The 27,757-nt window shown below is 41.4% G+C and overlaps 2 protein-coding genes across 2 annotated transcripts; both read left to right on the top strand.

Annotated features, from left to right (window-relative positions):
• Positions 1-1,347: 1,347 nt before the first annotated feature.
• LOC311128874 (transcription factor 21-like) lies at positions 1,348-7,370 on the top strand (the record flags this gene model as incomplete). Its single annotated transcript, XM_084161094.1, has 2 exons — positions 1,348-1,927; positions 7,333-7,370. 2 exons carry the CDS (start codon positions 1,348-1,350, stop codon positions 7,368-7,370), a joined length of 618 nt encoding a protein of 205 aa, XP_084017220.1.
• A 19,655-nt stretch (positions 7,371-27,025) lies between these two features.
• On the top strand, positions 27,026-27,523 carry LOC311129515 (twist-related protein 2-like; the record flags this gene model as incomplete). Its single annotated transcript, XM_084161812.1, has 1 exon — positions 27,026-27,523. Exon 1 carries the CDS (start codon positions 27,038-27,040, stop codon positions 27,521-27,523), a length of 486 nt encoding a protein of 161 aa, XP_084017938.1. The 5' UTR covers positions 27,026-27,037.
• Between the last annotated feature and the right edge of the window lie 234 nt (positions 27,524-27,757).

Raw genomic sequence — 27,757 nt, 5'->3', positions numbered from 1 at the left:
CATTAACTTCACCGTAATTATAGGCTATCTCCTGCTATTTGTCATAGACCTATGTCTAATAAAAGTACTATCATTTGCGAATTTACTTGCTTTGTGTGGTAAACAGACCAAAATAATCCAGAACGAATTAATACAAAATACTGTTGTTGCAGCTTGCTTTTGTTGTTTTCTAATAGCACATTTTAAGACATGCGAAATTACAATCAAAATGCAATTGTCAAGTTGATATGCATCAGACTATATTCAGGTTTTCTACAACATAGACTATTGCTCTACCCACATGTACATATTACCACAATTACCTCGACTAACCTGTGCCCCCGCACATTGACTCTGTACTGGTACCACCTGTATATAGCCTCCCTACTGTTATTTTATTTTACTGCTGCTCTTTAATTATTTTTATCTTTTACTTATCTATTTTTTACTTAACACTTATTTTTCTTAAACCTGCATGGTTGGTTAAGCGCTTGTAAGTAAGCATTTCACTCTAAGGTTGTATTCGGCGCATGTGGCAAGTACAATTTGATTTGATTTGCAATGGAAGCCCCTTGCATTTTTATAATTCGATCTGTATTGTTGTACCAACACCCTCAACATCATTTACTTGTCTGCCATTGCTCGTTTTGTAGGCCTATCAACTAAGCCTTAAATTGGGGGCTATGTCGCTAGATAATTGAGAGTGCTATCATATGTTTCTGACAGTATTGTGTGGCTCGAGCTGAGATCTCATTATAAAGCTATTCTATTCATATGCCACCCGGTTGAGCAAGTGCTCGACGCGGGGCAAAACTGGGCACGAGGCCTCAAGGAACGAATGGCAAATAGTCTACGTCGTTTTCTTTGTAAATATGAGGCTACTCTTTGCTCGTTGTATAGGGAACAACTTGAGGAAAGTTTATAATTGGACACGTGTTTTTCTTCTGTCGGTAATGTGAAGATCAACTGATTCCTTTGTATCTAGCTCCGCTTTTTAAAAGGCAATGAGTGATCTAATAGGAGGGGGCATATGTGTCCTAATTAGGTCCTTTTCAGCCTTTAGAATATGCGCGTGCCCTCTGCTGCGCGCCCTCTGCTGCGAGCCCCCGGCAGCGAGACATGGAAGCCCAGGAACTATTTCATCATCGGGATGTGTCCCTGCGCGTGTCACACAGTCCAGAGATTACAAGTGACTTGTAGCGCACAATCCAACGGTCCTCACAAGCACTTTATTTTGAACGAGGGAGTTTTAAACTAGGCACGGATGTCTGAACAACAACTAATTTCGTGCAGCAGGCTAACTTTACACGTTTTCTCCGGCCGGGTAAAAACAGCGTGTTGAACTGAATTGAACAATAATACTTTAAAATGGAAGATATATTATTTGACTTGGCTCAAGATGGCACTACAGACTTTGATTTCTGGGGGCATATGGACTTTAACTTCCAGTTCCAGGCCCAGTTGGACAGTCTACTCTTCGACTGCACCACGGTCACCGGCCAGCTTTCGCCCTGGTCCTCGTTCGGTGGCCAGTCCATGTTCCCGGACGCGCAGCTTACATTCACAGACCTGGACTCGCAGTCTCCCGGCCTTGGCGCCGGTGCTGAAGTGGACAGCTCCTCGGTGGACGAGCCCCACGAGATGAGCAAGCGCAGGCCACGGCGGTTTGTGCCCCATCACCCGTACAAGATCCAGCGACACGCCGCTAATATCCGGGAGAGGAAGAGGATGCTGAGTATCAATTCGGCGTTCGAAGAGCTGCGGTGCCACGTGCCCACCTTTCCTTACGAGAAGCGCCTGTCCAAGATTGATACCCTGAGACTCGCTATTGCCTACATTGCCCTACTGAGAGAAATACTGATGTCCGGCTGCGACCCCAAGTCATACTTGGATGAATGCATGAAGAATGGTTACAAGAATCAAACCAATGCCATTTGGAACACAAGTGGTGAGCAGAAAATACAAATAGCCTAATTACTGAAAAAGTATATGTCGTCAGAACCATGTTAGATTATGCAATGAGATTACAGTTATAAACAATTCGATTATTTGCATTGAAAGATAAGCTTTTGAATCTGTTCCATTCAACGATTGAAAGGCTAAATAAAAACTGGTGCAAAAGCTCCTGCAGTAGCCTACATCGGGCCTCTAGATACTGTTGCCTCCGACATTGTCGTAATTATATGAACTAGAAATGGTCAATAGGATAACTGAGAATGTGTAGGAGCTATGACTTAGATTAAGCCTAGCCAAATAGTATATTACAGTAGACTCCCACTGGTTGAATCAACTTTGTTTCAACTTAATTTGTCAATGTATTGTGACGTGGAATCTATGTGGAAAACACATTGGATTTGAAAAAGTCATCAACATAAACTGTTATTTTAAAGGGTGACATTTCAACCCCAGGATTGTATCATCTTGGTAACCAAATTTCAACATAGACAAACCTTGTATAAAATATGTTGAATTTGTACCTTTAAAGCATGTTAGATCTTCAACATTATATCCACTATCAGACAAAATAAATAGGCTGGGCAGCACCTCCTACTGGAGAATTGGTCTATCTACAGGTACACTTTGGTCTCCCATCCAGGGTTTTACCCAAGCCCTGCTTAGCTATGATATTTGTCACTGACTATTACCAATGTGCTATAATGAGAATGATTGTTGAGAGAACTCCACTTAAAAACTAAATAGATTCACTGTTGCTTTTGAAGTCATTCCAAAGGGTAGGTTTAACAGAGCAAATGGAATGTAATCATACTTTATGTCATACACTACCGGTAAAAAGTTTTAGAACACCTACTCATTCAATGGTTTTTCTTATTCTTTTTTTTACTATTGTCTACATTGTAGAATAATAGTGAAGAAATAAAAACTATGAAATAACACATATGGAATCATGTAGTAACCAAAAAAGTGTCAAATAGCCACCCTTTGCCTTGATGACAGCTTTGCACACTCTTCGCATTCTCTCAACCAGCTTCACCTGGAATGCTTTTCCAACAGTCTTGAAGGAGTTCCCACATATGCTGAGCACTTGTTGGATGCTTTTCCTTCACTCTGCGGTCCGACTCATCCCAAACCATCTCAGTTTGGTTGAGGTCGGGGGATTGTGGAGGCCAGGTCATCTGATACAGTACTCCATCACTTTCCTTCTTGGTCAAATAGCCCTTACACAGCCTGAAGGGGTTTTGGGTCATTGTCCTGTTGAAAAACAAATGATAGTCCCACTAAGCCCAAACCAGATGGGATGGCTTATCGCTGCAGAATGCTGTGGTAGCCATGCTGGTGAAATGTGCCTTGAATTCTAAATAAATCACAGACAGTGTCACCAGCAAAACACCCCCACACCATCACACCACAGTGGGAAATACACATGCGGAGATCATCCGTTCACCACACCGCGTCTCACAAAGACACAGCAGTTGGAACCAAAAATCTCACATTTGGACTCCAGACCAAAGGACAAATTTCCACTGGTCTAATGTCAATTTCTCATGTTTCTTGGCCCAAGCAAGTCTCTCCTTCTTATTGTTGTCCTTTAGTAGTGGTTTCTTTGCAGCAATTTGACCATGAAGGCCTGATTCACACAGTCTCCTCTGAACAGTTGATGTTGAGATGTGTCTGTTACTTTCACTCTGTGAAGCATTTATTTTGGCTGCAATTTCTGAGGCTGGTAACTCTAATGAACTTATCCTCTGCAGCAGAAGTAACTCTGGGTCTTCCATTCCTGTCCTCATGAGAACCAGTTTCATCATAGCGCTTGATGGTTTTTGCGACTGCACTTGAAGAAACTTTCAAAGTTCTTGAAATGTTCCGTATTGACTGACCTTAATGTCTTAATGTAATGATGGACTGTCGTTTCTCTTTGCTTATTTGAGCTGTTCTTGCCATAATATGGACTTGGTCTTTTACCAAATAGGGCTATCTTCTGTATACCCCCCCGACCTTGTCACAACACAACTGATTGGCTCAAACACATTAAGAAGGAAATAAATTCCACAAATTAACTTTTAAGAAGGCACACCTGTTAATTGAAATGCATTCCAGGTGACTACCTCATGAAGCTGGTTGAGAGAATGCCAAGAGTGTGCAAAGCTGTCATCATGGCAAAGGGTGGCTATTTGAAGAATCTCAAATATAAAATATATTTTGATTTGTTTAACACTTTTTTGGTTACTACATGATTCCATATGTGTTATTTCATAGTTTTGATATCTTCACTATTATTCTACAATGTAGACAATAGTAAAAATAAAGAAAAACCCTTGAATGAGTAGGTGTTCTAAAACTTTTGACCGGTAGTGTATATCATCAATTATACTATTTAGGCCTGTATAGCATTTGCAAAGTCATCAACAGCTATTGATTACATTTAATCCAGGATTCAACAAAAAATAAACAATACATATGCCTAGGGTTTCAAGCACTGGTTGATTTAAAATGTAATGATATTTAGTGATATTTAATTGTGTTTGGTTGTCAATGCAACCAAATAGCAACATTAAAAGGAGATTTGTCTTCTGCTTGTATAGCTCCATCTGTGCCATTGATTTAGTCTGACCGTGTAGCTCAGTTGGTAGAACATGGCGCTTGCAATGCCAGGGTTGTGGGTTAGTTTCCCACGGGGGGCCAGTATGAAACATTTATGCGCTCACTAACTGTAAGTCGCTCTGGATAAGAGCGTCTTACTAAATGACTAAAATGTAAATCTACAAATGAATAATTTATATGTTGGGTTCACATCTCCATCTCAACCAAAAATCAAAGTTAAAGTATAGGACTTAATCAAATCAAACTAAAGTGCATTTAATGTTTGAATTGATTTAGTCCTATTCATTAACTTAGATTTTTGGTTGAGATGGAGATGTGAATCCAAACGATCAATTATAGATGGAACTATCTAAGCCTAAGATAAATCTCCTTCAAATGTTGATATTTGGTTGCGTTGACAACCAAACACAATTCAATATACATTTTAAATACAATAAATAGTCTATTAACTTGTCGACAAGTTTACAAATTATATGTTGGATTCACATCTCCAACTCAAGCAAAAATAAAAGTTAAAGAATGGGATTTAAGCCAGTGGCTCAGATGGAACTATCCAAGCAGTAGATACATCTCCTTTATATGTTGATATTTGGTTGCATTGTCAACCAAACACAATTCAATATAACTTTTGTAATACAGTAAATAGCCCAATGTAACATTTAACCTTACCGTAAGACATCCATGGCCACATCTTGAGGCTACTGTAACTATAAATGCCTTCTTACATTTACATTTCATTTACATTTTCGTCATTTAGCAGACGCTCTAATCCAGAGCGATTTACAAATTGGTGCATTCACCTTATGATAGCCAGTGGGATAACCACTTTACAATATATATATTTTTTAAATTGGTGGGGTAGGGGGAGGGTAGAAGGATTACTTTTATCCTATCCCAGGTATTCCTTAAAGAGGTGGGGTTTCAAGTGTCTCCGGAAGTTGGTGAGTGACTCCGCTGTCCTGGCGTCGTTAGGGAGCTTGTTCCACCATTGGGGTGCCAGAGCAGCGAACAGTTTTGACTGGGCTGAGTGGGAACTGTGTTTCCGCAGAGGTAGGGGGGCCAGCAGGCCAGAGGTGGATGAACGCAATGCCCTCGTTTGGGTGTAGGGACTGATCAGAGCCTGAAGGTACGGAGGTGCCGTTCCCCTCACAGCTCTGTAGGCAAGCACCATGGTCTTGTAGCAGATGCAGGCTTCAACTGGAAGCCAGTGGAGTGTGCGGAGGAGCGGGGTGACGTGAGAGAACTTGGGAAGGTTGAACACCAGACGGGCTGCAGCGTTCTGGATGAGTTGTAGGGGTTTAATGGCACAGGCAGGGAGCCCAGCCAACAGCGAGTTGCAGTAATCCAGACGGAAGATGACAAGTGCCTAGATTAGGACCTGTGCCGCTTCCTGTGCAAGGTAGGGTCGTACTCTACGAATGTTGTAGAGCATGAACCTACAGGATCGGGTCACCGCTTTGATGTTAGCGGAGAACGACAGGGTGTTGCCCAGGGTCACGCCAAGGTTCTTTGCACTCTGGGAGGAGGACACAACGGAGTTGTCAACCGTGATGGCGAGATCATGGAGTGGGCAGTCCTTCCCCGGGAGGAAGAGCAGCTCCGTCTTGCCGAGGTTCAGCTTGAGGTGGTGATCCGTCATCCACACTGATATGTCTGCCAGACATGCAGAGATGCGATTCGCCACTTGGTTCTCAGGTAATCATATATAGTGCATGTTCAAGATAGAATGCATAGGTCGTTGGCTCGTCGCAGGTCTGTGGAGATCTTCACAATTGCTGTAATAATCTGCGCAATCCAGGTCATTTGATTCTGCTATTAGATGAAGCACAGTGATAACACATTAATCTGTTGTATAAATAAACAAAACATCTGACATTGTATTCCCATTTGAACTTTGCTGTTGTTTTAAATGGTTGCAAGCGCAGTGATAGACATTTGGGTGACAACTAAACCAAAAATCAGACATCTTTTTTTCCTTTGGAATTTGGTTGTGCTTTTAGATGGTTGAAAGCAGAGTAATAACACATTGGAAATTCAACTAACTTTTGGCGGTCTTTTCTCGTGTTCTTCTTATTTATATTTCTTGTGCGTTTTTCTTCTACTTGACTTTTTAATTATTTATTTTTCATAGTATTATTGCGTTGTTGGGAAAGAGCAAGCAAGAAAGGCATTTCACTGTACTAGTGCATGTGACAATAAAACTTGGATGGCGTTACGGTAAATCAATATTTTTCCATTGGAATTCTAGTTTTGTCAACCAATACTGTATATGCATGGCCCATATGGTTTGTGACTTAATGTTGGGTGTGGGACATTACCAAACCCCATTCACGAGAATTGCAAACAGCACACAGGATAGACCCAAGGAAGGATGAAGTATCCTACCAAGTGTTTATAATTAAATTAGCACAAGGAGAAGGACAGCATATGCTAATGGCCAACAGCAAACTCCAAAGCTCATTGGCTCTTAATTTAGTTTGTGTCACGTAAACAGCTTGCTTTGTTTGTTTGTTGTGTGTTTTATTCCCAGCTGTCTCTCGCTTTGGTGTGGGTGCTCAAAGGCTCCCCTTTGCCAGAGCACAAGTATTCTCACTGCACTCAATGGTTGCCTGTGTACTTTAGTTAACCAATTCTGTGGGGCTCCACTCCAGCCATACGGAGGGGGCATTGAGGAGTGACTGTACCCCTTTGCTCAGCCCGGACATGCAACTTATTAAACAATAATTAAAATGCATCTAAAGATGTATCTAAAGCCCCATGTTTGCCCTGCTTTTGTCCCCTGTCTCACTCTAGATCTGACAGCCCGGCTCTCCTGGATAAAGTGGGATTAACTCAGGATGGAGCGACCCAAGTACGGAGGACAGGGGGTGTTGGCGGGGGATTTACACCCCCTTCTCTGTCCGTGTCAATGGCAGCATCACATCAGGGGCTGAGTGACATCTGGAGACTTCTCACCAGGTCGTGCACCTCTCTCTGCAGCCATCCGCTCCCCTCACAGCTTTTAATATTCAAATGTGTTTTGGATTGGTCATTGAGTGCCAGTGTTTTTCTGGAGTTGCCTGTTGTTTTACAGTGAATGGGGGACCGGGGCCAGACTCAAGCCCATGGGGATGGCACTTGTCACAGGGGAGAGAAGCAGGCTGGCATGGGACTGAATTAACCTTGGTAAAAAAGAAAAAGAAACTGAATTGGATGGAGTGTGATAATGAAGTGTTCATTTAAAACCTTTTGCTGTTGTTCATTAGACACTGTTATAAGGGACTTGATGATGTAAATAAGATTGTGTGTGACACCCAAATTTCACAAAAGTTAATTTATCCTAATTAATTAATTAATCATTGTATTTATTTAATTAATTTATGTATTTATTCTTCAATTTGTTTATTTATTTATTATTTTTACTTGATCATTTTGGTTATTTTGTATTATTTTGATGTATTTACATTCCTTTTTTATCAATGATTTATTCAACTGTTTAAATTTGCTGTTGCTAGTTGTTTATCTTGAATCAATTATTTATTATGTCATCAAATGGACCATTTTGATATTCATATTACCTATTACAGTGAGGGAAAAAAGTATTTGATCCCCTGCTGATTTTGTACGTTTGCCCACTGACAAAGACATGATCAGTCTATAATTTTAATGGTAGGTTTATTTGAACAGTGAGAGACAGAATAACAACAACAACAAAATCCAGAAAAACGCATGTCAAAAATGATATAAATTGATTAGCATTTTAATGAGGGAATAAGTATTTGACCCCTCTGCAAAACATTACTTAGTACTTGGTGGCAAAACCCTTGTTGGCAATCACAGAGGTCAGACGTTTCTTGTAGTTGGCCACCAGGTTTGCACACATCTCAGGAGGGATTTTGTCCCACTCCTCTTTGCAGATCTTCTCCAAATCATTAAGGTTTCGAGGCTGACGTTTGGCAACTCGAACCTTCAGCTCCCTCCACAGATTTTCTATGGGATTAAGGTCTGGAGACTGGCTAGGCCACTCCAGGACCTTAATGTGCTTCTTCTTGAGCCACTCCTTTGTTGCCTTGGCCGTGTGTTTTGGGTCATTGTCATGCTGGAATACCCATCCACGACCCATTTTCAATGCCCTGGCTGAGGGAAGGAGGTTCTCACCCAAGATTTGACGGTACATGGCCCCGTCCATCGTCCCTTTGATGCGGTGAAGTTGTCCTGTCCCCTTAGCAGAAAAACACCCCCAAAGCATAATGTTTCCACCTCCATGTTTGACGGTGGGGATGGTATTCTTTGAGTCATAGGCAGCATTCCTCCTCCTCCAAACACGGTGAGTTGAGTTGATGCCAAAGAGCTCGATTTTGGTCTCATCTGACCACAACACTTTCACCCAGTTCTCCTCTGAATCATTCAGATGTTCATTGGCAAACTTCAGACGGGCCTGTATATGTGCTTTCTTGAGCAGGGGGACCTTGCGGCGCTGCAGGATTTCAGTCCTTCCCGGCGTAGTGTGTTACCAATTGTTTTCTTGGTGACTATGGTCCCAGCTGCCTTGAGATCATTGACAAGATCCTCCCATATAGTTCTGGGCTGATTCCTCACCGTTCTCATGATCATTGCAACTCCACGAGGTGAGATCTTGCATGGAGCCCCAGGCCGAGGGAGATTGACAGTTATTTTGTGTTTCTTACATTTGCGAATAATCGCACCAACTGTTGTCACCTTCTCACCAAGCTGCTTGGCGATGGTCTTGTAGCCCATTCCAGCCTTGTGTAGGTCTACAATCTTGTCCCTGACATCCTTGGAGAGCTCTTTGGTCTTGGCGATGGTGGAGAGTTTGGAATCTGATTGATTGCTTCTGTGGACAGGTGTCTTTTATACAGGTAACAAGCTGAGATTAGGAGCACTCCCTTTAAGAGTGTGCTCCTAATCTCAGCTCGTTACCTGTATAAAAGACAACTGGGAGCCAGAAATCTTTCTGATTGAGAGGGGGTCAAATACTTATTTCCCTCATTAAAATGCAAATCAATATATAACATTTTTGACATGCGTATTTCTGGATTTTGTTTTTGTTATTCTGTCTCTCACTGTTCAAATAAACCTACCATTAAAATTATAGACTGATCATGTCTTTGTCAGTGGGCAAACGTACAAAATCAGCAGGGGATCAAATACTTTTTTCCCTCACTGTATGAAGATACCTGTATATTGTTTTTCTAGTGCCTGTGAGTATTGAGGTGAAACTGTAATGCCGGGTTTGACTGGGGAATGGATTTGTGCTTGATGGCAAATCAGGGAATTCCTATTACAATGAAATTAGGGAGTATGTTTTCCAGATCATTCCCCCCATGCTGATAATATTCCTCTATGTTGGTTAGGAGTTTGAAACGAAGGTGGAATGAATCCAGCCAACCTGTGTGTGTGTGTGTGTGTGTGTGTGTGTGTGTTGTTAAGGGTGGACATATAAAATACACTGTACATCTGAGCCTATGTGTATGCCTGATCATGTGTGTGCGCACGCACGTGTGTCACTGAGTGTACTCCGTATTTGTAATGGCTCCCGAAGCCCTGTTGGTGACATTGAATCCACAGCTGTGGTGTCCAGGCCCACTGTAGAGACCTTTAGCTTTCCCCCTGCACACACATAGCAGCATTTGGTTTAGCCATTTCCCTTATGGTTAAAAGACGTACTCAGGTGACTCCTCAATCTGGTCCCACTTAGCTGGCCCTATTCACTGGGACCAGCTTAGCAAGGCCTCACTGACACTGTCACTGTAAATGACTCTCAATGTCATCATGTAAACCATGGATGTCAATGTAGTGCCTGTGTACTCATACTATGTATGGTTTAGTCAGAGACGTAGTAAACAGAGACAGAAGGAGTATACCCAGTGCACCCTCTGTTCTCCTGTATGTGTACTTTTAGTGCTGCTAATGACCCTCATAGGAAACAATTACGCAGGAACACACAGCAATATGGGAAGTACATTTGGGTGGGGGAGCCTTAAGGGGGGGATGGTGGTGAGGTTTCTCAGAGGACCCTAAATGGGAGTATGGGAGTGTCATCGCTCCCACAGGTGTGTGTGTGTGTGTGTATTTGTGTGTCACCTGTGGATCCATCCCCCCACCTCCTTCAGGGTGACACCCTTTCTTAACCACCACCTTACACCACTCCCCCCAACCGTAGCCTATAATGAATGACCTTTCTGGCACCTTTGACTGTGATGCTCGTTGACCACTATCTCCCTCTAGTGGAAACTATTGGATAGGCATTGAGTGGTGGGGACTTGGGAGCAACCGAACGTGGAACAATCTTTCAATTACAGGACATTGATGCTTTTATCGATTATGATAGGAAAAATATGTAGAAACACAGAAAATCTTTAATCACACACACAATCAAGCCTTTTCCTGTGAAATGTCATATCTAACTGGGATTTTTACTGTCGTTAAAAAAAATTGATATTTTATTGGCCCATCCTCTTCGGAGAACATAAGTAACTTTATTTTACATTTTTATTTTTACAGGTATTTTGTTACATATACATTTTACATACATTTTTACATACATGGTTGGCCTAGTTTTATACACAGTATTACTTAACATACAGTGCCTTCGGAAAGTATTCAGACCCCTTGACTTTTTCCACATTTTGTTACGTTACAGCCTTATTCTAAAATTTATTAAATCGTTTTTTTCCCTCATCAATCTACACACAACACCCCATAATGACAAAGCAAAAATCAAATTTACATAAGTATTCAGACCCTTTACTCAGTACTTTGTTGAAGCACCTTTGGCAGCGATTACAGCATCGAGTCTTTTTGGGTATGACGCTACAAGCTTGGCACACCTGTATTTGGGGAGTTTCTCCCATTCTTCTCTGCAGATCCTCTCAAGCTCTTTCAGGTTGGATGGGGAGCGTTGCTGCACAGCTATTTTCAGGTCTTTCCAGAGATGTTCTATCGGGTTCAAGTCCGGGCTCTGGCTGGGCCACTCAAGGACATTCAGAGACTCCTTGTTTCTCATGGTCTGAGAGTCTTTTGGTGCCTTTTGGCAAACTCCAAGCGGGCTGTTATGTGCCTTTTACTGAGGAGTGGCTTCCATCTGGCCACTCTACCATAAAGGCCTGATTGGTGGAGTGCTGCAGAGATGGTTGTCCTTCTGGAAGGTTCTCCCATATCCACAGAGGAACTCTAGAGCTCTGGCAGAGTGATCATCGTGTTCTTGGTCACCTCCCTGACCAAGGCCCTTCTCCCCCGATTTGGCTGGGAGGCCAGCTCTAGGAAGAGTCTTGGTGGTTCAAAACATCTTACATTTAAGAATGATGGAGGCCACTGTGTTCTTGGGGATCTTCAATGCTGCAGACATTTTTTGGTACCCTTCCCCAGATCAGTGCCTCAACACAATCCTGTCTCAGAGCTCTACGGACAATTCCTTCGACCTCATGGCTTGGTTTTTGCTCTGACATGCACTGTCAGCTGTGGGACCTTATATAGACAGGTGTGTGCCTTTCCAAATCAAGTCCAATCAATTGAATTTACCACAGGTGGACTCCAATCAAGTAATAGAAACATCTCAAGGATGATCAATGGAAACAGGATGCACCTGAGCTCAATTTTGAGTCTCATAGCAAAGGGTCTGAATACTTATGTAAATAAGGTATTTCTGTTGTTTTTTTTAAAATAAATTTGCTTTGTCATTAGGGGTATTGTGTCTCGATTGCTGAGGGTTTTTATTTTTTAAATCCATTTTAGAATAAGGCTGTAACGTAACAAAATGTGGAAAAAGTCAAGGGGTCTGAATACTTTCTGAAGGCACTGTAAATATAGTTTTTTTAATATACACATTACACATTAGCCCAGAAGGCCTACTCCAGCCTTTTACTTTGATAAAGTAGGCTAGGCTAGAAAATAGCTCTACTTACTCATGATCAATGTAAGGGGAAATCAGATAATAATTTATAATAGTGGAATAAATTGTGATTATTGGACAAAGAGAGATAATAACTTGATGGACATTGAAATTCTATCTATCCGTGTTTTCTGTACTGAAATGAACAATAAAGTAATCATAAATCTCTAAGGGCACTATTCAATCTGTATCCCTGAAGCGTTGCAGATAGCGAGCTACAAATGTGAAGGTAATTTCCTATTAAGCCTACATCTGCAGCGTTTACCTTGAATACAATCTCTGCTAACGCGGGAACATTGCCTTTAAATTTCAATCACGCTGTAATGCTGAATTTCCGCGATACGGATCTAATAGAGCCCTAAGTTACTGCCTATGACCCTGACCCTGGCCCCAACAGCATGCCTAGCCTAGAATACCTTTCGTATGAGACAAGTGAGCAAAGAGATGGAAAATTCCCAGGTCACTGCAAGCATGTCCAGTCAAGCCTTGTTCACAATACCCATAAGCACGCCGTTATGTTGCGCCGTTACATTGCGAAACGCCCCCTTAAGGTTGAAGGCTCCATTGAGAGACAGATTCTACATACTTTATGTGATAGCTAGCAACTTGTAAACAATTACCCATTCGTATAAGTGAGTACTATTTTAATAGTAATGTTAAATAATACACATTGGCTGTTAAGCCAATTATATTATATGACTGTTGCCTCCCGTTTTAGTTTATTGTTGTGATGACATTTGTTTTTTATTATAATTATTAGGTAGAAGTTGCTTGCTACAGTGATATCTTCAACCTAGATTTTAGCTAGCTAGCTGCTTTACAGTGCAAGCTAGCTTGACTTGCTATAAAGTTAGAGAAACAAGTTGAGGAAAAAGTAATTAAACAAAACATGTTTTATTATCACCTGAAACAATATATTTATCATGTCTTGAATGAAAAGGCCATATTTTGCAATCTCCCAAAATAAATGCGATATCTGACAAGAGCCAGGATCTCCTCCATCTTGTGTTACAAACACTACACTTGTCCGTTCAGTAGCGGGGTATGCCGTGAAGATGACGTATGGCATAATGAAATATGTCACGATGTGTATTGGTCTGTGGAATGCATCAAGCCTTGTCCGGTTTATTTTTGCATCAATGCTTGTTTGTTGTTTTAACATCCGGTTTAGTCCTACTTAAATGGACAAACTCCATGAAGTCTCGAACACTGGGTCGCTATTCTGCCGCGGGCTGGCAGGTGTGTTTATCGGGCGCCCTCGTGAAACTCTGGGCCTCCAACTTGTGTAAATATAATTAGCGCATCGCATCCTGTTGAACGAGTAGAGCGAAAAGCCTGTCAAAATGCTATAAATCTCAGGGAGAATGAAAACGAAGTTGTCAATTCATCAGTCGGCTACAGCATGGAGGGTTCGATCTGGATTGGGGTAAACCTCTTTTACAATCTCAAAGCACTTTCCCTGACATAATAGGAAATGCTCAGACTGCTTATGTGTGTATATGTAGGATGATAAAAATTGCCTATGTTTATTTTAAGAAAAGGCCTATTGGTTAGGCCAGGGCTTCTGATATGTTTTATGTTTAAACCTGAAATAATAATGCAGCAACAGGTCCAAAAAAGTACATGATAGAAATACATAATTTGAATATTAGTATGAGATAGGGGTTATGATAGGGTAAGAGTTGTACTAAGCTCATAAAGCATTTACAGCCCATTTTTCAAGAAACAATGCGTATTATTAATTGAAATAACCATTGTGGCTTTTAGTAGACTTTGATGCCCCAATTCACTCACAGCAACATTGTTCTGTAACTGGGTTCCATCATATGGCTCTAACTTGTTATACTTCTCTCAGAAGGGTAAACCATCAGCTGCCAGGAAAGGGCTGTTTTGGAACTGTTTATTGGTGTAAAAAGAAAAATATGGCCAGCATGGCTATACTTACATGAAACCCGCTCATGGAAGGGATTCCGTGCGATGTCGCACACTGAGGTCTAAGTGAAAGAAAAAGTATCTTTGGTAATGGCGGCAGGTAGCCTAGCAGTTAAAAGTGTTGGGCCAGTAACCGAAAGGTGGCTGGTTTAAATCCCTGAGCTGACTAGGTGAAATATCTATCGATGTGCCCTTGATCAAGGCACTTAACCCTAATTGCTCCTGTAAGTCGATCTGGATAAGAGTGTCTGCTAAATGAATGTAACATCACACTGCATCTGGCCTTACTTCCCATCCCAATGAATCTCCGATCACTCTGATGTTCAACGTCCACACTTCCTCTGAACAGAAAACGTTATATTCTCTCCATCCTCCTACTCAAGCACAGTCCTCAGACAATTCATCTTTTACAACTCCCCATGAAATGACTTGCTTTCTACAAAGGCTATGTTCAATATGCATCTTTTATCTGGACTGTAGGCCCAAAATTCACTCCTGGGCCAGCAGTGATAGACAATCTTACAGACTGGCTTTAATGGGAAACCAAGTGTGTGTGTGCCCAGGAAATTAAATACTTAAAAGCTCTTTAAAAAATGTCTAAAGACCATTTCAGAACTCACAAATATGTCATGAGCAACTCATAAGTTACAGTTAAGTTAATACATTTGATTGAAACCATTTTAATTAAGAAAAAGCAGCACCACAGATACCTGAAGTCACTTGGAGAGGTGAGAACTAAAGAGCCATTTGATGAAGCGGAAGCCGCAGAAAAAAACGCTGACTCTCCACCAGACCGACCGGTACCCAGTCGCTCTACGCCTCTTTAATAGCTGTGAAACGCTAGTTAAATACCTCATCTGCTTTTCTCATTACCATTCCTCTTCACAGGGCCGCCGCGCTGCTTTAGCCTGGGAGCTAATAACTCAGAGTGGTGTGTGAGGAAAGCCTGCTGTCGTCTTTACAATACATCTCAGGGCCCTTTGCTGACAGGGCCGAATGGCGGGGGGCCCCATTTGAAGTATTCTCAGACCTTCAATAATTTCCTCTTCGGATTGGAATCACAGCTCTCCTGGTGCCCAGCGCAAACACTCTAAGCAGAGAGTCTAGATAAACAGAGACGCTTTAAGGCTTTTCTAGTTGTTAAGCACTTAGGGGGCTGTAAGCAATTGTTGCAGTAGTGGCTTGTAATGTTAGTCTAGCCTGGATAGAGAAATTGCATGTTAGCATGTCCATACAGCCATACCTTTACTCAGTGTGTGATTTTATTATGAAGTGATGATATTGGTGTGTGGATTGAGCTCCACAAGAGTGAGGTTCATTGTGCTGTAGACAATGCACAAATCCACCCAACTCTTTATACCAAGCCTAAGGATATGGGTCTGGGGTGTAGGCTAGGTGATATGTAGGGAGCAGGGACTGACAGTTTACTGTAAGTGTTACCTCGGTGTTGACATCCGCTGACGGCGACCCCATCTTCACCCCCACGTCTTAGCCAATCAGCAAAGCAAACAGGTCCCATGTTTGCCTATAGTCTTTAGTTTGGTCATCTTCCCTTCGGCCCAGTCCATCCCAGCCTTCCAGGCCACCTAGGCACTATGTACCTAAACAGGGCACTGTTAACCTGGGCCCAGCAGCTATGCTTACCTTGCTAACCTTGGCACCAGGGTCACAAGTGCAATGCTAATTATGCTAGCTGTGTTAGTGCAGGAGGCAGAGGAGTGAACTTCCCCCTGTCAGCACCCTACTGACCGTTCCCTCTCCATTCCCTCTCTCACTTGCTTACTTAATTAGTCTTCGACGCTCTGTCCCATCAACAAGAAACCCTCTATTCCCAAGTTGGGTTCAGATCCTGGAAGTTGTACATGCATAAAGAATAGAATTGCGTTTTCACCAACATTTCCAATTTGTAAGTCGCTCTGGATAAGAGCGTCTGCTAAATGACTTAAATGTAAATGTAATATTTGCTCTGGCAACACCGTTTTCTGTAACTGTCAAGTCAATGAAACGTGTTTGAGTTGAGTGTGAGTTGAGTCTCACTGTGAGGGGAAGCAGGGGGAAAAGTTCATGACTTTGCACTAGGGCCCCACTTTCAGTGGAGAGAAATACCAGTTAGATTTTCCCAATTCCCAAAGCAATATGCACAGATAATAGGTACAACGTTTTAGTTTTTTACAACATATATGCCTCAAACATTGTTACCATGGTCAAGCCAGGCATTTTGATGGAAATATCCCAAAGGTGTCTCTATTATATTCTCATTCGCCAACATCATCAATGTGGAGGAAGCATTTTCTCTACTATTTTCTCATACCTCATTTAGCTACAGTCTCTAAGTTACACATTTCTAGCAAACTACTGATTAAACAGATAGACATATTAGAAGTAACTAGGCAGATTTTCTGTTGTTGATCTATTTACTTTTTGACAAGTCCCTTTTTGGGCCCAGTGAGCATATCCTGACCTGAGTGTAACTCCACAGTGAGGATAGGCCTATTGCACATAGAAGGGGAAAATTCCCACCTATTTCCCTCCCTATACCCCTGAATGTCAAAGTGAAGAGTGCGGCACTGGAGGCCTCTGGGGGTCGTCTGGCACCCCGGGCCTCTGTCCACACTAGAGATAGAACATCTATGCGAAACCTGCATCATATTAAACAAACCTAAACGCTTCAAGCTGTTACACACTCCCCTATGAAACCTTTATGAAGGGCCTCTAATGCGATTTGAGAAACACCTTGTCATCAGCATTACAGTGGAGAACGGAGGAGGAGAGTGGATATAGACTACATGACCAAAAGTATGTGGACACCTGCTCGTCGAACATCTCATTCCAAAATCTCCAGGCATCCGCCAAACCCAGATTCATCTGTCGGACTGCCAAATGGTGAAGGGTGATTCATCACTCTAGAGAACGCATTTCCACTGCTCCAGAGTCCAATGGCAGCGAGCTTTACACCACTCCAGCCGACGCTTGGCATTGCGCATGGTGATCTTAGGCTTGTATGCGGCTGCTCGGCCATGGAAACCATTTCATGAAGCTCCCAACGAACAGTTATTGTGCTGACGTTGCTTCCAGAGGCAGTTTGGAACTCGGTAGTGAGTGTTGCAACCGAGGACAGACGAGCTTCAGCACTCGGCGGTCCCTTTCTGTGAACTTGTGTGGCCTACCACTTCACGGCTGAGCCGTTGTTGCTCCTAGACGTTTCCACTTCACAATAACAGCACTTAAAGTTGACAGGGGCAGCTTTAGCAGAGCATAAATTTGATGAACTGACTTGTTGGAAAGGTGGCATACTATGACGGTGCCACATTGGAAGACACTGAGCTTTTCAGTAAGGCCATTCTACTGCCAATGTTTGTCTATGGAGATTGCATGGCTGTGTGCTCAATTGTATACACCTGTCAGCAACGGGTGTGACTGAAATAGCCGAATACACACATTTGAAGGGGTGTCCACATACTTTTGTATATATAGTGTATGAATAGAGAGCCACTGAGAGGTATACTACAGTGAAGAATTAATCTTTGAGATTTAGTGCCTATGGTTTTATGGCCCCACTAACATATATGCTTAATCTACATCCGGGAAACCAGCCCCAAGTGTACAGTATATGAAACAGAAGCCCTGTTTATACCTGGCGCTAACATGGGTCATGTGTCCTCATCTTGTCCGTTTACACTTATAAGATCTGATCAAAATCAGTTCACAATGCATCTTTTAATCATCTACACCTGTCTGAAAATGTGGAGATTATCTGGACACAGGACGCGTGTTGGCACCAGGTATAAACGGGTCTAGAGAGAGCTTGTCATTCAAATCAGTTTGTCTATAAGTGGGGTCCTTTCTCAATGTTTTATCTTACAGTAATCAGACATTACATTTGTAACTCTAGGAGTCTATGTTCTCCGGTGTTGTCGGAACTTCTATAACCAATACCTATGATGACATTTTCATTGGTAATGCTGAAGAAGTCCTCCTTACTGAAAAAGAGTGCCGCAATATAGGGAAATCTCTACGTTATGTTGAAAAGCCACTTCCTCCTTGACTGGGTCATGGTTGGCGGTAGTGGTGTTGTTGGTGGTAGTCAGAGATGGACCAGCCATAGGGCAGTTCTAGCAAATGCCAGATGGGCCGGTCCATCTTTAGCCAAGTGGGCCTGTCTAAATTGAGGAAAATAATGGGCTGATGTGTGGTCCTAGAGGAAAAAATGGGCCTGTGTATTAGAATTGCCCGGCCCGATTTCAGGTCCCAGTCTTTCCCTGGTGGTAGTGGTGCCTGAACAGGTGATGTTTACAGACTGTAGTGTTTGTGGGGAAATGTTTACTCTCCTGGTTCCCTTCACTGTGTTACTCAGTGTGTCCAAGGGTGGCTAACAGAGCAAAGTTTGCCCTCAGCTGCTTGTCAAAATGACAGGGGATAGAAATGCTAACGTTACAGCCAGGAGTGTATCTTTACGTGCCACACAAGAAGTGACTACTGCTAGTATTAAGTTAAAGAGGTGATACAGGGTTAGCAATCAGTGTGCCTCATGGAAAGTGATGCTAAACCTTTTACTGCAGTGGGCTAAATCAGGGTCACACAGAGTGTTTATTGGTAGTCTTAAACAAATCTACTTTGAAAGAAAAGTATACACCTCACACACATAGTTAAGGGCTTACAAAAAGAAGACACCTGTACCATGTCAGAGATAAAGTTGAAATGTATTCAATTTTGAGTTTGCATCCCAATATTACACTTTATATACATCACTGAAGACTGTAATATAACAAAACCGGATTTTCGGCTGTTTCTTTTAAATAATGTTAATTAATTCTGGAATTATGAAAAATATTAATAACATTCCACCCATGAGGCCACTAGGTCATTTGACTACAGTTAAGGCCTACAAGCTAAAGCAGTGCCATTTGTGTGTTTCAGAGTAATAGCGGTACTAGGAAATGCAGGTTTGGAAATACAAGCAATATCAATTGCAATTGCAGAGCAACAGGTGTTGGTATATTGATGTGAACGGTAATATGTTCATGGAAGCAGCAAAATCAGTAGTAACATGAAAAGAGATTGCACTGTTAGTAATTGACACAAGCAGTGCTACCGATAAAAACCAGCTGGAGCTCTTTCTCTGCTGAACATCTTTTGTTCATCTTGGTATGAAACACATACACACACACGGTTGGACAGACACATACACACACACACACGGATGGATGGAGGGGCACACTCATACACGCACGCCCACGCACACACACACACACTCACACACACACACACTGCACTCTCATCTGCCTGCTTTAGATCCACTTGCCAAGATCATTTGGGCTAAGCCTTGTAAGGGTTGTGGGCCGAACCCTGAGGTAACCAATCCTGGCATGCACATGGACAGTCAAATTCCACTCATCACAGAATGCCCCAACAAATCATCTCGTTCATAACCTTTCCAACACTTCCCTAACCTTTGTCAGATCTGAAGCCCTTGGCGGGGGCCAAACCCGCGCCTATCGATTTGGCTTTTTAGGCAGACGCTTCATAAAAGCTTTGACTGATGCCGCACATGCAGGGTCATCTTTTTATTATAATTTTTTCCACGTCTCCCCCCGGCCACTCGTTTTCTATTTATTACCCTGATCTGAAGTCAGCGTGCTGCATGTGGAGGATGTGTGTCGATTGATGTGACAGGCCTCTGTAGAAAGGATCTGGGCTTATTAAGGGGAGGACGGGCCCATGTGGAGCTGGTTTGGAGGTGTCAGGGAGATATAAATGCGTCATTCTGCTCGGGTGAAATACGGCCCTGAGCTCATCTTTGATCTGATGTGGGTCATCTCATACACACGCATGCACATACCTGCATTGCAGACACACACACACACACACACACACACACACACACACACACACACACACACACAGACACACAGGAGAGAATCACCCCTCACTCTCACCAGGATAAGGCATCAATCTAACAAGTGTTTTACAACATGAAATACAGTATGTCAGTTATGATGCACTATAATCATTTAACCTTTATGTCTGGAAGGGTGTGTTTACATTGACTTGGGTCATAATAAAGAGACAAAAAGCCCATATAGGTTGAGTGTTTGTTGTACTAGTAGTTTGGTTTAGTTTAATAGGATCCCCATTAGCTACTGCACATGCTACAGCTACTCTTCCTGGGGTCCACATAAAACACACAAATACATGACAAACGACAGAACAGTAATAGACAAGAACACCATAAGATATTACATAAAAATATAAATATAAAAAATAGAGTTAACGTAAGAGTAAACTGTGCTTGAATTCGATGAAACCACTTATTATTTTTACTGAAAAGGTTGCCCAGCAAAGAAAGTGAGATTTGGCCCAGGACCACATTGTATAGCTCCTAGTCACTGTTTAAGATCAGCCTCTCCAGCTTAGACACTCTCCCCCGCTCCCTCGCTCCGCCCCCCTCTCCCCTGGGCAAACTAGCCTCCTGCAACCCTGCAGACACGGAGCAAAAGGTCAGTGGGCATAATCAGAGGAAATCTGTGTGTGTGTGTGTGTGTCTTTTAAGTGCTGCCATTTCTATTGATGGTTTATGTATATTTCTAGACTGTTAAATATTACATACAGTATTTCTTTAAACCCAAGATATCAACAGCTTCAATTACTAGTTAACAAACTTCGACCTTTTCTGAGACTTCCCAGAGTCGGTTTTGGGAGCACTGGATGTGGGTAAAAGCAGTGTGACATGCATTATTACCATCCCAGTCAAAGAGATACACCAGACCCGGCACTGAGATGGCCGTACAGGCAGGAACCTCTGAGGGGCTGCCAGAATGTCCTTACACCAGGCCCACTTACACGTGTTCAAATAATTGTGCAACTTCTAAAATTGCTCTCTGCAAAAATACATCTGAGATCCGCTTATTTCCAGTAGGCTAATGTAATAAATACTACAGTATTATAATTTTTGTGCGACTTAATACATTTCTTGGGGGCAAACTTCGGAACCAGGTTGTCACCGAAATAATTATAAAATAATAGTAGCCTCATTTTTTCAATTTTTGTATTAATGCCAATACTGTTTTCTATGCTTGTTTTCGCTTAATACTTTGGTATACTGATGCACTTGTAGTCAGAAAGGCCCTTTATTGGTGTAGGCAACAGTAGGTCTACACGATGTTCTTCATAACGCATTTCATATTTAGTGGCGCCTACATTACACCATTTTCTTCATAATGCATTTAATACAAGGCTCAACTTTTTCGTGTACATTACACCATTTCTTTCATAATGTATTTTATCCAAGGCTATTTCAAATCTTATGAGGCTTGCCAGATTGGAGAAAGAATACCGATTTTTGGGGGTATCGATGAAGGTATTTGATTGGGGAATGGGGATACATTTTTATGATACACACACACAAACACTTACACACATATACACACACTCACTTTGGTTGTACTCATGTTATAGCCAACTCTTGACTTTTGTATGAATTATTTTTAATAAAACATTTGTATCTAGTTGTCATGCATTCATTATCTTTAACTGGTTAAGTGTTTGAAGTTTGCATGTTTCAGTTATGATTAACATGGTTAAATAGTCGTAATTCTCTGCTTGATTTAGCTTTTGGTATACAGTGCATTCGTAAAGTATTCAGACCCCTTGACTTTTTCCACATGTTGTTACGTTACAGACTTATTCTAAAATAGGTTAAATTGTTTTTTTCCCCTCATCAATCTACATACAATAACCCATAATGACAAAGCAAAAACAGAAACTGAAATATCAGATTTACATAAGTATACAGACCCTTTACTCAGTACTTAGTCTGAGGTCCTGAGCGCTCTGGAGCAGGTTTTCATCAAGGATCTCTCTGTACTTTGCTCCGTTCATCTTTCCCTCGATCAAGACTAGTCTCCCAGCCCCTGCTGCTGAAAAACATCCCCACAGCATGGTGCTGCCTCCACCATGCTTCACTGTAGGGATGGTGCCAGGTTTCCTCCAGACGTGACACTTGGCATTCAGGCCAAAGAGTTCAATCTTGGTTTCATCAGACCAGAGAATTTTGGTTTCTCATCAGTTTCTCATGGTCTGAGAGTCTTTAGGTGCCTTTTGGCAAACTCCAAGCGGGCTGTCATGTGCCTTTTACTGAGGAGTGGCAGTAGAAAATCCTACATCCATCTCATTAGATCAGTACAGAATGGATCAACAGTGATTCATATTACTGGTTTGCATCCTAAAAAAGGATAGTTGTGTTTTGCTGCATAACACACTTACATTATTTTTATACCCATATGATGTGGATCATTGTCAGGTTATTTGATATATAGTGTGGTCCTCTGTAGCTCAGCTGGTAGAGCACGGCGCTTGTAACGCCAGGGTAGTGTGATCGATCCCCGGGGCCACCCATACACAAAAATGTATGCACGCATGACTGTAAGTCGCTTTGGATAAAAGCGTCTGCTAAATGGCATATTATTATTATTATTATAAGCTTCAGTAACAAAAGAACACCATGGTTGTAATAACACCTTAAACAGGTAGTTTGTAAATGTCTAGAATGTGTTTGTTTTGGGTAATGTAATGTCCCCAATTTGTATTTATTTATTCAATTCAGTCTGGTATGAGAACGGTAGCCCCTATCTGCAAAAGCAGGGTGTCTGAGGAAAGCTGAGTATCTTGGCTATTGATCGGTGGGTGCCTTCAAATCTTTGGTGTGACTTACTACCATATATGGGCATACGAATTTATAAGGGTAGGCTGAGCCGATGACCTCATTTCAAGATGGCTGCTACCTACAATCCGGTTACCGTTGTGAAGCATAAACGAAATAAACACAGAATACGTTGATACACACCAAAAGCCGGGACTCCACAGATCATGAGGATATCTTATTTGTCTGCCTGTGACCTACCGTTATTGATCACCAGCCCCGAGAGTCAAAATGTTTATTTTACACGTTTTCACCAAACAGCAAACATCTTACAAGGTAAGCATCGATTTGGTCTGTGTTTGAGCTATAGCTACACTTGGATATCCTCTGTATGTCCCCCGACACCACCACAATGTTTGAGAGAGGTTGGTGTTGTAGAAATTTTGTTTTTATAGTGAACAATAACTTTTAGGCACATCCAGTGTGCAAAAACAGTGCAATTACCACATGCGGACACTTTGGATACGCTGGATACCCCATAACACCACCACAATGTTTGAGTGAGGTTGATATTACATTTACATTTACATCATTTAGCAGACGCTCTTATCCAGAGCGACTTACAAATTGGTATGGTAGAAATTGTGTTTTTATACTGAACAAATAGCATGTAGGGATTGCAAATATGTAATAGCACTGGATTTATCTAATTTACAGACATATGCCATTTTGGAGAGGTTTAGGGACACTTGGAAACGTCCCGTGACCACACCTGACACCAATTACTAAAACATCTGCCCATTTCTAGTTGTTAGGTCTATCAATGTCATTTTTTTCTGATATTGTTCACATGTTGTGGAAGCCATCTGATGTGTTCCCAGCTCTAGTCATCAATAATTCACATATAGCTTGTCAATGAAAGATGACTTAAAAAATTTAAAAGGTTTATTTTGTGTGTGCTTGATCTTGTGTATTCTGAACTATGTAACTCTTATCTATCTTCTGATCATTTCCTCATAATCTCGCAGATGTCTTCTTTCCAAATGTACCAAGTTTTTGCATGTCAGAATCATGTAATTAATTACACATGAATAGCAGTTACTTTTGGGTATGTCTATTTAGGCGGAAATCTACATTTTGCAATTACATTTAAGAGGTTAACTTATGTAAAGTAGACAGTCTCAGACGATTTTCTTCTGAATAACTGGTCAAGGCATAGCCCTTTCCATTCAGCTTCAGGCAACTTTGATGTAAGGCTTGATCACACCTGTAGTGACTACTTCTATCCGTCATGCCCATTGTTGCTTATCCATCGTTCACTAGATATATCAATGTAATTACACCCAACACAATGTTGAAAAACAGAATGCTTCCCACCACTAGATCACTTAACTAGATGTGAGCTGGACGTGATCACAACGCTGCCACCAATGTTGCGGAAGAAAGTGAAAGCTGCAACAGGGACTCATACGTGGCAAAGTGAGCTCTAACAGCCGTTGCCATGAAAGCCAAGTAGGGCTCTGGACAGAGGCAGTAGGCCTACAATGCTGGCATAGGCCTTGTTTCAATAGCCTAAGTATATAACATGATTGACACGGCTGTAATAATCATCATGAAACGGCCTTGGAAGTGCCATAAGTGTAAGCCAACATAATTAATTGATATGGCTTAATTGATCATAGTCCAGACTCGTTATAGTTGCAAATACCATGCAGTTGCACCAGGGGAATTTAAACCAAAGAGATTTTCTTTGCAGGTCTTCTGTTTCCCCACATTTATTGATTAATTAATTTCCCATCATGAAAATGTATTCCCATTCCCCAATCAAATACCTTCATCGATACCACTTAAATAAAACTGACAAATACAGCTTTTTACTCCAATCTGGCAACCCTCATAAAATCAGACATAGCACCAGGATCCCAAAGTATTAAGCGAAAACAAGCATAGAAAACAGAATTGGCATTAATCAAATAAAAAAACAACGTAAGGCTACTATTATATTATAAGTATTTCGGTGACAACCTGGTTGATTAACTATATTGTGTTGTTAACACGTTAGGTTTTTTTATATAAATAAATGTGGGACACAAAACAATGCAGTGTAGAACACCATTGCCCAAAATGCATTGCTCCAATAGCTTTCAAAAGATTGTTCAGAAGTTCGCACCCAAAAAATATATTTTCATGTGAATGAAGTCACACAAAAATGTGTGTCTTTTCCTACCAATTAAGTCGCACAAAAATGTATGTATTTTCACACAAATCAAGCCACACAAAAACGCACAAAAATTCACTAAATCTGTTCATATAATTTACCGTTTATAATAATGACATTGCACAAAATAAAACCTATATCTTGCATCTGGGTGAATATACTCACTTTCAATTAATTATGTCTTAATACTACAGATACATTTAGAGGTAAAACACATATACAGTGGGATTTTACTCCAATGTTAAAAGGAGACGTCACCTGACTCGGAAAAATTGAGCATTTTGGCAGCAGATAATTCGGCCGTTATTATGAGCCACCTGCGTCCCGCTATGTGTAGAAAACATGACATCACACATCAAGAGGTGGAACTTTGACAAAACGCATTGAAACGTCCACTAGAGGCATCCACAGAAACACGATAACTTTTCGGTTAGTTTAAGCTTTCTTCCTGTTTGACTTCCACATTATGAAAACTGGGAAAGCATACAGACTTTTAATGAAATTAGGGAACTAGAGTATATATTATAAATGTCCCACTGTCTGTATAGGGTAGGTATTTTCTATGTATTCAAATTAAACCTATGCTCACTAACTAAATGTTCACTCAGACTGTTCTCTCTGCTACCGCACGGTAAGCGGTACCCGGAGCGCCAAGTCTAGGTCCAAAAGGCTCCTTAACAGCTTCTACCCCCAAGCCATAAGACTGCTGAACAATTAATCAAATGGACACCCGGACTATTTACATTGACACCCACCACCCTTTGTTTTTACACTGCTGCTACTCGCTGTTTATGATATATGCATAGCCCGCATATTGACTCGGTACCGGTACTCGTTATTGTTATTTTATTGTGTTACTTTTTATTTAATTTTTTACTTTAGTTTATTTAGTAAATATTTTCTTAACTCTATTTCTTGAACTGCATTGTTAGTTAAGGGCTTGTAAGTAAGCATTTCATGGTAAGGTCTACACCTGTTGTATTCTGCGCAAGTGACAAATACAATTTGATTTGATTTGATTTTGAATAGAAGGCCTATTGAGATGCATCATAGAGAGACATCAACTATATATATTATTTAGATTACATATAAGCCTATATATATATATATATATATTTAGGCTATTTGGCCTATATTTATCATTTATCATGATGAAGTCACTATTTTATTAAGATAGTCAACATTACATAATTAAATGGGTATTGTTCATTATTATCCAATTAAGAAATAACACACTTTTCATAATCTTAATTATGCATTTATCGAAGGCCTAATAATCGTACTATATTTGTAATATATTTACTCTATTAGTTATAGTCTATTGCATACCAATTATGAAATAGGAAGGCTAGAACATAAATTATTGCTAATAATAATAATAGGCCTATTGTTACTTTTGTAATTCATATTTGATTGATTTGACATGACAATCAAATATGTTCTGACTGAAGTCCTGGGCTGCTAGAATGATGGAGTGTAACCTAAGACTGTTCCCTCCTGTTTATTAGCTGGCCAATCAGAGCCCGATACTGCCTCCCCCTCCACTCAGACAACTATTTAGCATCTGAAACTGGGATAAAGTTTCCCCAAAAAAGTAAGGAAAAACTTCCTGCGAGAGAAGGACCGTGCCAAGCGTACGTTTGAAAGTTGTGTATCCGACTCCCAAGACGTAGAGAGAAGAATAGTCGTAGAGTAAGACTTTTTTTTTTAACGACTTTCTGTCGGTGCTTGGCTGCATATTCGGATATATTTTCTAACTCAGGCTTCAAAAGTGGAGACCGTTTTTTCTTCGATATCCTTGCATTTCTTTAAACGAGAAATGGAAGAGGGCTCAAGTTCTCCCATCTCCCCTGTGGATAGCCTAGCGACCAGTGAGGAGGAGTTGGACAGACAACAGAAAAGATTTGGAAGGAAGAGGAGACACAGTAAAAAGTCGATCGAGGACAGCAGTCCGGGTTCTGTGAAACGGGGGAAAAAAACGAGTCCAAGCAGCAATCAGTCCTACGAGGAGTTGCAGAACCAGCGGTGCCTGGCCAACGTCAGGGAGAGGCAAAGGACACAGTCGCTCAACGAAGCCTTCTCGTCTTTACGCAAAATCATCCCCACTCTACCCTCGGATAAACTGAGCAAGATCCAGACACTGAAACTGGCCTCCAGATACATAGACTTCCTCTATCAGGTGCTACAAAGCGACGAGATGGACAACAAGATGTCGAGCTGCAGCTACGTTGCGCACGAGAGACTCAGTTACGCTTTCTCAGTGTGGAGGATGGAGGGCGCGTGGTCAATGTCTGCAACTCACTAGCACCCAAAGCCCTTCACTCATTGCCAAAGCGGTAGGTGGCAAATGCAGCTTTACCTCTCATGAGAATAAATAATAATAATAATAATTATTATTATTATTATTATTATGCATAAAAGTTGTGAACTTAAAGAGTAGGCCTATGCCTATAGGCTAGCCTATATCCTAGTTGAAAATCTTAGGGCAAATTTAACAAGTGATAATATTGGCGAACCTCACACAACTATAGCTTTTGCA

The sequence above is a fragment of the Coregonus lavaretus genome, assembly GCF_964263955.1.
Source record: "Coregonus lavaretus genome assembly, chromosome: 5".
NCBI classification, from domain to species: domain Eukaryota; kingdom Metazoa; phylum Chordata; class Actinopteri; order Salmoniformes; family Salmonidae; genus Coregonus; species Coregonus lavaretus.
The sequence above is the reverse complement of the archived record's forward strand: the minus strand, read 5'-3'. Positions and strand labels throughout refer to the sequence as shown.